Below are 11,583 nucleotides of genomic sequence, written 5' to 3'. Positions count from 1 at the left end.
CACGCAGGGACACATGGGGACACAGACAAGGGACCCGCGTGGACACGCAGACAGGGCCACACGCAGTGACATACACGGATACACAGGGACGCACAGGCAGAGAACACGCAGGGACACGTGGACATGGGTGGAGATGCAGGGACACGCGTGGACACGCAGGGATGCGCGCGGACGTGGGGACAGAGGACCCACAGACAGGACACAGGAACACGCAGGGACACGCAGACAGGGACACACGCAGCGACGCACACGGATGCACAGCGACACGCCAACAGAGAACACGCAGGGACACGCGTGAACACGTAGGGACGTGCAGACAGGGGACACGTGTGGACATACAGACAGGGGACACGCAGGGGTGCGTAGGGACACACAGGGGACACACAGTGACATACATGGAGGAACACGCAGACGGGGACATGCAAGGACACGCATGGAACCACAGAGACACGCGTGGACACGCAGGCGGGGGACACACCGGGACAGGCGGACGGGACCCGGGGCGAGGGGAACACGCGTGGGCCGGCGGACAGGGACACGCCGATGACACGCAGCACGGCACGTGTAGCGTGCCCGAGCGGCACGCGGGGACCTGGGGACACGCGTGGGACGGGGTGGCCCCGCTTCGCACCGGGCGCTGCGCAGCGCCGAGTACCCCCACTCCCGCGCCCCTCCCTCCCGGAACAATGGCGCCGCCCTCCCTGGAGCCGCTCTACCCACTCTATGCTCAAACACCGCCCGGACATTGGCCAGTGCCACCGCTCTCTCTCATTGGCCGGCGCGCCTCGCCTGCTGCGCGGCCATTGGCTGCCGCCGCCGAGGGGGGGCGGGGCTCTGCCGGCCGCCCTATATAAAGCGCCGCTGTGGGGCGGCCTCCTCCTTTTGCGGCGGCGCCGGGGCAGCGAGGTGAGGCCCGGGCGGGCCCGGCGGGGCGGGCGGGCGGCCGCAGCCCCGGAGAGGTGCCGGGGGCCGGACCGGGTTAGGCCGGACCGTTGGGGTTTTGGGGGGGGGGGCGGCGGGGACCGGGCAGGGCCGTGGGGCTACCGGGGGGGGGGAGTGTGTGTGTGTGTGTTGCTCCCGCGTCCGCTCTGCGCATGCGCGGTTGGGAGTCCGCCGTGTGGCGAGGCCGCAGCTGCGCAGGCGCGGGGGGGGGGAACTGACACGGGCGCTCCGCGCATGCGCAGAAAGACTCCACGTGGTGCCCCCCCCTCCCGCCAAGGGGGGGGGGGTGGAGCGCAGTTTGGGGGCGACCCGGCACCCCCCCCGGGATGGGGGGGGGCTGAGACCCCGTTATTGCCCTGGGCTCGCTTTTGGGCCCCCCCGGTGGGCTGAGCCCTTGGCATTGCTGTAATGGAGATGTTTGAGGGGGTGAGAGCCCCCCCGGGGCTCTGTTTGGGGGGTGCCCGCCCCCCCCGGGGATGCCGGTGCCCCCCCCGGGGCTCTATTTGGGGGGTGCCCGCCCCCCCCCCGGGGATGCCGGTGCCCCCCCCCGGGGCTCTATTTGGGGGGTGCCCGCCCCCCCCGGGGATGCCGGTGCCCCCCCCCGGGGCTCTATTTGGGGGGTGCCCGCCCCCCCCCCGGGGATGCCGGTGCCCCCCCCCGGGGCTCTATTTGGGGGGTGCCCGCCCCCCCCCGGGGATGCCGGTGCCCCCCCCCGGGGCTCTGTTTGGGGGGTGCCCGCCCCCCCCCCGGGGATGCCGGTGTCCCCCCCCGGGGCTCTGTTTTGGGGTGCGTGGTTAATGTAGAGGAGATCCTGAACACAAGGCGGGGCCCCAACCCATTTTGGGGGGGGGTATCCATCCCTCCCCCCCCCTCCTCCTCCAGGCCCCCTCGGCCACCATGCCGGTCGCCCGGAGCTGGGTCTGCCGAAAAACCTACGTCACCCCCCGGCGCCCCTTCGAGAAGTCCCGGCTCGACCAGGAGCTGAAGCTCATCGGTGAGTGCGGGAGCGGAGGTGGGGTCCTCCGCCTCTGGGTTTTGGGGGGGGGTACGAGACCCCTCAACACCCCCCTAACCCACCGCACGGGTTTGGGGGGGGGTGGAGAGGGGGGTCCGAAGCCTCGCTGACCGCCCCCCACGCCGGCGGTGCTACTCCGCCAGGCGAATACGGGCTGAGGAACAAGCGGGAGGTCTGGAGGGTGAAGTTCACCCTGGCCAAGATCCGCAAGGCGGCCCGGGAGCTGCTGACGCTGGACGAGAAGGACCCGCGGCGCCTCTTCGAGGGTGAGCGGCCGCCCCCGGGGGGGGCCTTTTCGGGGGGATGGGGAGGGGATCCGACAGCCCCTTCCCCCCCCCACATCCGCCTCCGCAGGCAACGCGCTGCTGCGGCGCCTGGTGCGCATCGGCGTGCTGGACGAGGGCAAGATGAAGCTCGACTACATCCTGGGGCTGAAGATCGAGGACTTCCTGGAGCGGCGCCTGCAGACGCAGGTCTTCAAGCTGGGCTTGGCCAAGTCCATCCACCACGCCCGGGTGCTCATCCGCCAGCGGCACATCCGGTGGGTGCCGCCCGGACGCCGGGGCCCCTCGCCCGGGTAGAGCTGGGAGGTCGGCAAGGCTCACTGCGGCGCCGCCGTACACCTTGCGAAGGGGGGGGGCCGAGCCGCAGGTAACCTCCCGGCTTCGCCTCGCTTTCGGGGGGGGCCGTTTTGGGGTGTTTCCTTGCGATTTTGGTCCCTGGTTCCCTCGCAGGATCCTCGGGGGCTGCTTCCCCCTGGTTTTGGGGCCGTTTTGGGGTGTTTCATTGCGATTTCAGCCCCGGTTCCCTCGCAGGATCCTCGGGGGCTGCTTCCCCCTGGTTTTGGGGCCGTTTTGGGGTGTTTCATTGCGATTTTGGTCCCTGGTTCCCTCGCAGGATCCTCGGGGGCTGCTTCCCCCTGGTTTTGGGGCCGTTTTGGGGTGTTTCATTGCGATTTCAGCCCCGGTTCCCTCGCAGGATCCTCGGGGGCTGCTTCCCCCTGGTTTTGGGGCCGTTTTGGGGTGTTTCATCACAATTTCGGCCCTGGTTCCCTCGCAGGATCCTCGGGGGCTGCTTCCCCCTGGTTTTGGGGCCGTTTTGGGGTGTTTCATCACAATTTCGGCCCTGGTTCCCTCGCAGGATCCTCGGGGGCTGCTTCCCCCTGGTTTTGGGGCCGTTTTGGGGTGTTTCATCACAATTTCGGCCCTGGTTCCCTCGCAGGATCCTCGGGGGCTGCTTCCCCCTGGTTTTGGGGCCGTTTTGGGGTGTTTCATCACAATTTCGGCCCCGGTTCCCTCGCAGGATCTTTGGGGGCTGCTTCATCCCGTTTTTGGGGCTCTTTTGGGTTTCTTAGTGGCTTTTTCAGCCTTGGGGGGCTTCTTCCCCCTGTTTGTGGGGCTGTTGAGGGCTCTTTGAGGGCAGTTCAAGCCCTGAGGGCTCCCTGGGGCCGACCTCATCCTGTTTTCGGGGCTGTTTAGGGTTGTTTGGGGGCTGTTTGAGCCCTGAGGGTGGTCTCATCCTATTTTTGGGGCGGTTTGGGGTCGCTGTGCCCCCCGGGGGCGGCCCGGCTCCCCGTTGGGGGCGGTTTGGGGTTGCTGCGCCCCCCGGGGGCGGCCCGGCTCCCTGTTTGGGGTCACTCTGCCCCCCGGGGGCGGCCCGACTCCCCGTTGGGGGCGGTTTGGGGTCGCTGCGCCCCCCGGGGGCGGCCCGGCGCCCCGCGGCGGGGTGGGTTTGAGCCCCCCGGGCGCCCCGCAGGGTCCGCAAGCAGGTGGTGAACATCCCGTCGTTCATCGTGCGCCTGGACTCGCAGAAGCACATCGACTTCTCGCTGCGCTCGCCCTACGGCGGCGGCCGGCCCGGGCGCGTCAAGCGCAAGAACGCCAAGAAGGGGCAGGGGGGCGGCGGCGGCGGCGAGGACGAGGAGGAGGACTGAGCCCCCCTCCCCGGTGAGCGGCCCCCCCCCCCTCTGCTCGGGGGGGGGTGCTGGGGGGGCACTGGGAGCTGCTGGGGGACACTGGGAGCTGCTGGGAGGTACTGGCAGGTACTAAGGGGGCACTGGGAGCTGCTGGGGGGATGCTGGGGGACACTGGGATGTACTGGCAGGTACTGGGGGGTCACTGGGAGCTGCTGGGAGGTACTGGCAGGTACTGGGGGGACACAGCTGCTGGGAGATACTGGCAGGTACTGAGGAGGCACTGGGAGCTGCTGGGGGGATGCTGGGGGACACTGGGAGCTGCTGGTGGTGCTGGCAGGTACTGGGGGGTCACTGGGAGCTGCTGGGAGGTACTGGCAGGTACTGGGGGGACACTGGGAGCTGCTTGGAGGTACTGGCAGGTACTGGGGGAACACTGGGAGCTGCTGGGAGGTACTGGCGGGTACTGGGGGGGCACTGGGAGCTGCTGGGGGGCTGCTGGGGGACACTGGGAGCTGCTGGGAGGTACTGGCAGGTACTGAGGGGGCACTGGGAGCTGCTGGGGGGATGCTGGGGGGACACTGGGAGCTGCTGGGGGGACACTGGGAGCTGCTGACAGGTACTGGGGGGACACTGGGAGCTGCTGGGAGGTACTGACAGGTAGTGGGGGGCACTGGGGAGTGCTGGGGGAACGCTGGGAGCTGCTGGGAGGTACTGGCAGGTACTGGGGGGACACTGGGAGCTGCTTGGGGGGTGCTGGCAGGTGCTGGGGGGGCACTGGGAGCTGCTTGGGGGGTGCTGGCAGGTGCTGGGGGGGCACTGGGAGCTGCTGGGGGACAGTAGGGGGTGCTGAGGGGGCACTGGGAGGTACTGGGAGAACACTGGGAGGTGCTGGGGGGACACTGGGAGCACCTGCAGGTGCTGGGAGGTACTGGGAGGTGCCGGGGGACACTGGGAGCAGGTGCTGGGGGGTGTTGGCAGGTGCTGGGGGACACTGGGAGCAGCTGGGGGTGCTGGGAGGTGCTGGGAGGTGCTGGGGGGGCACTGACAGGTACTGGGGGACACTGGGAGCGGGTGCTGGGGGGACACTGGGAGCGGGTGCTGGGGGGACACTGGCAGGTGCTGGGGGGGTGCTGGCAGGTGCTGGGAGCTGCTGGGGGGGCACTGGGAGCTGCTGGGGGACACTAGGGGGTGCTGAGGGGGTGCTGGCAGGTACTGGGCTGCTGGGGGGTCAGGAAGGGGGTTTGGGGGGGTCCCGGGGGTATTGGGATGCTGGGGGGGGTCAGGGTGGGGGGGTCCCGGGGGTATTGGGGTGCTGGGGGGGGTCAGGAAGGGGGCTTGGGGGGGCCAGGCCCCCCATGATGGCAGCACTGGGCGCTGACCCCCCTGACGATGTCGGTGCCCCCCCTGGGGCCTTGACACCCCGGGGGGGTCTGAGGGGGCCCTGGGAGGGGCTGGGGGGGGCAGGTGGTTTTGGGGAGCTTCCTGTGCTCACACTGCCCCCCCCCCCCCCAAATCTCTTGCAGGTGGTGGCTCCTGGACACCTGCCCCCCCCCCCGAGGGGGGGGTTCAATAAAATCGAGATTTTAAATAAAATTGTGTTTTATCGAAGGAGCGTTTGGGGGTGTTTTTGGGGGGGGGAAACCAGGATGCCTGGACCCTGGTTGGGGGGAGAATTTTGGGGGGGGGGAGGGACTTAGACACCTGCATCCTATTTTGGGGGGGGGGGAACCAGGACATCTGGGTCTCTTCTTTTGGGGGGGGAGAGATTTTGAGGGGGGGGCTGGGACACCTGGATCCAATTTGGGGGGTGCAGAGCCAGGATGCCTGGGCCCCTGGTTGGGGGGTGTTTTTTTGGGAGGGGGGGTGCAACCAGGACACCTGGGCTGTTGGTTGGGGGATGTTTTTGGGGGGGGGGGACAACCAGGATGCCTTGGCCTCTGGTTGGGGGCTTTTTTTGGGGGGTGGGGGGGAATTAGACACCTGCATCTTATTTTGGGGGGGAACCAGGAAACCTGGGTCCCTTTTTGGGGGGGGGGGGCTGGGACAACTGGATCCAATTGGGGGGAGGGGAACCAGGATGCCTGGGTCCCTTTGGGGGGGGGGGGGACAGGGACACCTGGGTCAGTTGGGGAGGGAAACCAGGACATTTGGGTCCATTTTAAGGGGGGGGGGAGGACCAGAAGGTTATTCCCCCCCCCCCGGGGGGACTGGGGAGGGGCCGATTTGGGGGTCCCAGGGCTTCTTCCCCTCCCCCAATTCCCCTTGGCCCTTTTATTTGGGGGGGGGGAACAGAGGGGACCCACCCGGACGCCTGGGCCCTTCCCGCGACGCCCCCCCCCCCCCCCCACCCATGACCCTATGGGAGGGGGCGGGGAGGGTCCTACCCCCTCCCCTTCCGCCCTTCTCTGCCACACTCAACATGGCGGCCACCCGGCGGCCGGAAGCGCCGCCGCACGTGACTCTCCCCGCGGCCAATGGGCGGGCACCTCCGGGGGGGCGGAGGCGGAAGCCCCGCCCCCTCCTCTTCCCTCCTCGGCCGTTGGCGGGAGAGCGCGGGAGCGGGTGAGCGCGGCCGCGGGGCGCCCTGAGGGGCCGCGGGGGGGGGGCGCCCTCCGGGGGGGCCCGAGGGGCTTGGGGGGGTCCCAGGGGGCTTGAGGGTGGGCCGGGGTTTTGGGGGGGGGTTCTGGGGGGCCTGAGGAAGCCCCCGAGGGAGCGAGCGCTGTGGAGGGGGGGGGGTTGGACCTCCGAGCCGCTCCGGGGGGTTTGGGGGGGGTCTTTGAGGGGATGGGGGGGTCGCTGAGACGGGAGGGGGTCCCTGGGGGGCTGAAGAGGTCCCTGGGGGGGCTGAGGGGGGTCTCTGGGGGGGCTGAGAGGGTCCCTGGGGGGCTGAGGGGGGCCCTGGGGGGCTGATGGGGGGTCTCTGAGGGGTTGAGGGCATCCTTGGGGGCTGAAGGGGTCCTTGGGGGGCTGAAGGGGTCCCTGGGTGGCTGAGGGGGGTCTCTGGGGGGCTGAGAGGGTCCCTGGAGGGTCGAGGAGGGTTTCTAGTGGGCTGAGGGGGTCCCTGGGGGACTGAGGTGGGTTTCTGGGGGGCTGAGGAGCTCCCTAGGGGGCTGATGGGGTTCCTGGGGGGCTGATGGGAGAGTCTCTGAGGGGTTGAGGGCATCCTTAGGGGGCTGAAGGGGTCCTTGGGGGGCTGAGGGGCTCCCTAGGGGGCTGAGAGGGTCCTTAGGGGTCCCTGGGGGGCTGAGGGGCTCTTTGGAGGGCTGTGGGGGGTCCCTGGGGGGCTAAGGGGGTCCCTGGGGGGCTGATGGGGGGTCTCTGAGGGGTTGAGGGCATCCTTGGGGGGCTGAAGGGGTCCTTAGGGGTCCCTGCGGGGCTGATGGGAGGGTGTCTGAGGGGTTGAGGGCATCCCTAGAGGGCTGAGGGGGGTTTCTGGGGGGGGCTGAGGAGCTCTCTAGGGGGCTGAGGGGAGTTTCTGGGCAGCTGAGGAGCTCCTTAGGAGGAATGAGAGGGTTCTTAGGGGTCCCTGGGGGGCTGAGGGGGGTTTCTGGGGGGCTGAAGGGGTCCCTGGGGGTCCTTGGAGGGCTGGTGGGGGGGTCTCTGAGGGGTTGAGGGCATCCCTGGAGGGCTGAGGGGGGTCCCTGGGGGGCTGAGGGGCTCCCTAGGGGAGCTGAGGGGGTCTCTGGGGGGCTAAGGAGCTCACTAGGGCGCTGAGGGGGGTCCCTGGGGCTTCCTGGAGGGCTGAGGAGAGTCCTTTGGGTCCCTGGGGGGCTGAGGGGGGTCCTGGGGGACTGAGGTGGGTTTCTGGGGGGCTGAGGAGCTCCCTAGGGGGCTGAGGGGGGTCCTGGAGGTCCCTGGGTGGGTTACGGGGGTCCCCGGGGAGCTGAGTTTGGTGGGGGGCGGTCCCAGGTTGGGGGGGGGGGTCGCAGCCCGCCCCACGGTGCCCCCGGCCCGACGCAGGATGGAGGCCAAGCGGAAGGAGCCGCCCGGGGGGCCCCCCCCGGCGAAGCGGGGCCGGGGGGCCGCGGGGGGGGCCGGGGGCCCCTCGCGCTTCGAGGAGGAGCTGGCGCAGCTGGAGGCGCTGGAGGCCGAGCTGGGGGCCCCGGAGTCCCCCCGGCCCCCCCCCGACCTGCTGGGCCCAGGTGAGGCGGGGGGGCGTTGTGGGGGGGACGTAGGGCAGGGGGATGTGGGGCAGGAGGAGGGTGTGGGGCCGGTCAGGGGGGTCGTGGGGGGGGGGATGTGGGGCAGGGGGCTGTGGGGCAGGATGAGGGGGTTGTGGGGGGGCTGTGGAGCAGGTCGTGGGGGGGAGATGTGGGGCAGGATGAGGGGGTCATGAGGGGGCTGTGGGGCAGGAAAGGGGTGGGGGGCTGTGGGGGGCTGTGGGGGGCTGTGGGGCAGGGGGATGTGGGGTAGGTCAGGGGGGTGGGGGGGGCTGTGAGGCAGGAGAGGGGTGGGGGGGTGGTGGGGGGGCCGTGGGGCAGGAGAGGGGTGGGGGGCCGGTCGGGGGGGCCGTGAGGCAGGAGAGGGGTGAGGGGCCGGTCGGGGGGGCCGTGGGGCAGGAGAGGGGTGGGGGGGCCGGTCGGGGGGCGGTGGGGCAGGAGAGGGGGTGGGGGGCCGGTCGGGGGGGCCGTGAGGCAGGAGAGGGGTGAGGGGCCGGTCGGGGGGGCCGTGAGGCAGGAGAGGGGTGGGGGGGCCGGTCGGGGGGCGGTGGGGCAGGAGAGGGGTGGGGGGCCGGTCGGGGGGGCCGTGGGGCAGGAGAGGGGTGGGGGGCCGGTCGGGGGGGCCGTGGGGCAGGAGAGGGGTGGGGGGCCGGTCGGGGGGCGGTGGGGCAGGAGAGGGGTGGGGGGCTGGTCGGGGGGTGGTGGGGGGGCCGTGGGGCAGGAGAGGGGTGGGAGGGGCCGGTCGGGGGGTCATGGGGGGGCTGGGGGCAGGAGAGGGGTGTGGGCGGCCGGTCGGGGGGGCGGTGGGGGGGCTGGGGGCAGGAGAGGGGTGGTGGGGGGGCAGGGGGGCAGGAGAGGGGTGGGGGCCGGTCGGGGGGGCGGTCGGTGGGGGGGCCGGGGGCAGGAGAGGGGTGGGGGGGGCGGTGGGGGCCGGTCGGGGGGGGAGCCGAGGGCAGGAGAGGGGTGTGGGGGCTGGTCGGGGGGGCGGTGGGGGGGCCGGGGGCAGGAGAGGGGTGGGGGGGGCGGTCGGGGGGGGAGCCGAGGGCAGGAGAGGGGTGGGGGGGGGGCCGGGGCGGAGCCGGACGCCTGGGCCCCCCGCGGCAGACCCCGCGGCCCAGCCGCACCCCAAGGGGGGGCCGGGGGCAGGAGAGGGGTGTGGGGGGCGGTCGGGGGGGGAGCCGAGGGCAGGAGAGGGGTGGTGGGGGGGGGGGGCGGGGCGGAGCCGGACGCCTGGGCCCCCCCGCGGCAGACCCCGCGGCCCAGCCGCACCCCAAGGGGGGGCGGTGGGGCAGGAGAGGGGTGGGGGGGGCGGTCGGGGGGGGGAGCCGAGGGCAGGAGAGGGGTGCGGGGGGGCTGGTCGGGGGGGCGGTGGGGGGGCCGGGGGCAGGAGAGGGGTGGGGGGGCGGTCGGGGGGGAGCCGAGGGCAGGAGAGGGGTGGGGGGGGGGCCGGGGCGGAGCCGGACGCCTGGGCCCCCCGCGGCAGACCCCGCGGCCCAGCCGCACCCCAAGTGGCGGCGCCCGGCGGCCCCCGACCTCGACCCGGCGGCCGAGAGCCTCCGCTTCCAGCAGCTCGAGCTCGACCACTACGTGGGTGAGCCGGGGGCCGGGGGCCGGGCCCCCCCCCACCCCCCCGGGCGCCTGGGCCCCCCCCCCAGGCGCCTGGGTCCCCTCAAACACCTGGGTCCCCCCCCCCCCCGGGCGCCTGGGTCCCCTCAAACACCTGGGTCCCCCCCCAGACACTGAGGACCCCCCCCCGGGCACCTGGGCTCCCCCCCCCGGCACCTGGGTCCCCTCAAACACCTGGGTCCCCGCCTCCAGCGCCTGGGTCCCCCCCCGGGCGCCTGGGTCCCCTCAAACACCTGGGTCCCCCCCCGGGCACCTGGGTCCCCCCCGGGCGCCTGGGTCCCCTCAAACCACCTGGGTCCCCCCCCAGACAACGAGGCCCCCCCCCCCGGGCGCCTGGGTCCCCTCAAACACCTGGGTCCCCCCCCGGGCACCTGGGTCCCCTCAAACACCTGGGTCCCCGCCTCCAGCGCCTGGGTCCCCCCCCCGGGTGCCTGGGTCCCCTCAAACACCTGGGTCCCCCCCCCGGGCACCTGGGTCCCCCCCGGGCGCCTGGGTCCCCTCAAACACCTGGGTCCCCCCCCAGACAACGAGGCCCCCCCCCCGGGCGCCTGGGTCCCCTCAAACACCTGGGTCCCCCCCCCGGGCACCTGGGTCCCCTCAAACACCTGGGTCCCCCCCCCGGGCACCTGGGTCCCCCCCGGGCGCCTGGGTCCCCTCAAACACCTGGGCTCCCCCCCCAGACAACGAGGCCCCCCCCCCGGGCGCCTGGGTCCCCTCAAACACCTGGGTCCCCCCCCCGGGCACCTGGGTCCCCCCCGGGCGCCTGGGTCCCCTCAAACACCTGGGTCCCCCCCCAGACAACGAGGCCCCCCCCCCGGGCGCCTGGGTCCCCTCAAACACCTGGGTCCCCCCCCCGGGCACCTGGGTCCCCCCGGGCGCCTGGGTCCCCTCAAACACCTGGGTCCCCCCCCAGACAACGAGGCCCCCCCCCCGGGCGCCTGGGTCCCCTCAAACACCTGGGTCCCCCCCCCGGGCACCTGGGTCCCCCCGGGCGCCTGGGTCCCCTCAAACACCTGGGCTCCCCCCCGGGCACCTGGGTCCCCCCCGGACACCTGGGCTCCTGCTGCCTGTCCCATGTTCCCTGTCCCGTATCCCCCCGTCCCCAGGGTCCCCGTCCCCAGGGTCCCCGCTCCCCCCGTCCCACATCCCCCCGTCCCCAGGGTTCCCGTCCCCAGGGTCCCCCGTCCCACCTCCCCCCGTCCCCAGGGTCCCCGCTCCCCCCGTCCCACATCCCCCCGTCCCCAGGGTCTCTGTCCCACGTCCCCCGTCCCACATCTCCCCGTCCCCAGGGTCCCCCGTCCCACATCCCCCCGTCCCCAGGGTCCCCGCTGCCCGTCCCCAGGGTCCCCGTCCCCAGGGTCCCTGCTGCCCATCCCCTGTCCCCAGGGTCCCCCGTCCCCAGGGTCCCCATCCCCAGGGTCCCCCGTCCCACATCCCCCCGTCCCCAGGGTCCCTGTCCCCAGGGTCCCCCATCCCTTGTCCCCCGTCCCCAGGGTCCCCACTGCCCATCCCACGTACCCCGTCCCCAGGGTCCCCGTCCCCAGGGTCCCCGCTCCCCCCGTCCCACATCCCCCTGTCCCCAGGGTGCCCGTCCCCAGGGTCCCCTGTTCCCCGTCCCCAGGGTCCCTGCTGCCCATCCCACGTCCCCAGGGTGCCCGTCCCCAGGGTGCCCGTCCCCAGGGTGCCCGTCCCCCGCCCCCAGGGTCCCCGCTGCCCGGCATGCCGGGCGCCACGGAGGGCCCCGTCCCCATCCTGCGCATGTTCGGTGTCACCGCCGCCGGCCACAGCGTCTGCTGCCACGTCCACGGCTTCGCCCCCTACTTCTACGTCCCCGCGCCCGCCGGTCAGTCCCCCCCCGCGTCCCCCTCGGTGTCCCCCCGGGTCCCCCCCCGTGTTGTGTCACGTCTGCTCGTGTCTTCGGAGCT

At 72.8% G+C, this 11,583-nt stretch overlaps 2 protein-coding genes and 1 non-coding gene across 4 annotated transcripts in view; all 3 read left to right on the top strand.

Annotated features, from left to right (window-relative positions):
• Positions 1-708: 708 nt before the first annotated feature.
• RPS9 (ribosomal protein S9) lies at positions 709-5,480 on the top strand. Of its 2 annotated transcripts, none has more exons than XR_011138282.1 (6): positions 709-906; positions 1,825-1,936; positions 2,101-2,223; positions 2,312-2,608; positions 3,713-3,903; positions 5,396-5,480. XR_011138282.1 is itself a non-coding variant. In XM_068929321.1 (6 exons), exons 1-5 carry the CDS (start codon positions 724-726, stop codon positions 3,888-3,890), a joined length of 783 nt encoding a protein of 260 aa, XP_068785422.1. In that variant the 5' UTR covers positions 709-723; the 3' UTR covers positions 3,891-3,903; positions 5,396-5,480. The 2 variants fall into 2 exon arrangements, 1 of the variants encoding a protein (XP_068785422.1); XM_068929321.1 differs by having other exon boundaries at positions 2,312-2,498.
• On the top strand, positions 5,220-5,313 carry LOC138065130 (small nucleolar RNA SNORD88). Its single transcript, XR_011138283.1, has one exon. It is a non-coding gene; the product is annotated as a small nucleolar RNA SNORD88 (small nucleolar RNA).
• A 900-nt stretch (positions 5,481-6,380) lies between the features above and the next one.
• LOC138065129 (DNA polymerase delta catalytic subunit-like) overlaps positions 6,381-11,583 on the top strand; it is a 36,580-nt gene continuing 31,377 nt past the window's right edge. Inside the window, 4 exon segments of the mRNA XM_068929324.1 lie at positions 6,381-6,434; positions 7,833-8,014; positions 9,516-9,623; positions 11,361-11,501. Of these exon segments, the coding sequence (XP_068785425.1) occupies positions 7,834-8,014; positions 9,516-9,623; positions 11,361-11,501 (430 nt within the window). The 5' untranslated portion in view covers positions 6,381-6,434; position 7,833.

Source organism: Struthio camelus, unplaced genomic scaffold (assembly GCF_040807025.1).
Source record: "Struthio camelus isolate bStrCam1 unplaced genomic scaffold, bStrCam1.hap1 HAP1_SCAFFOLD_149, whole genome shotgun sequence".
NCBI lineage: Eukaryota > Metazoa > Chordata > Aves > Struthioniformes > Struthionidae > Struthio > Struthio camelus.
This window is presented reverse-complemented; position numbering and strand designations above follow the sequence as displayed.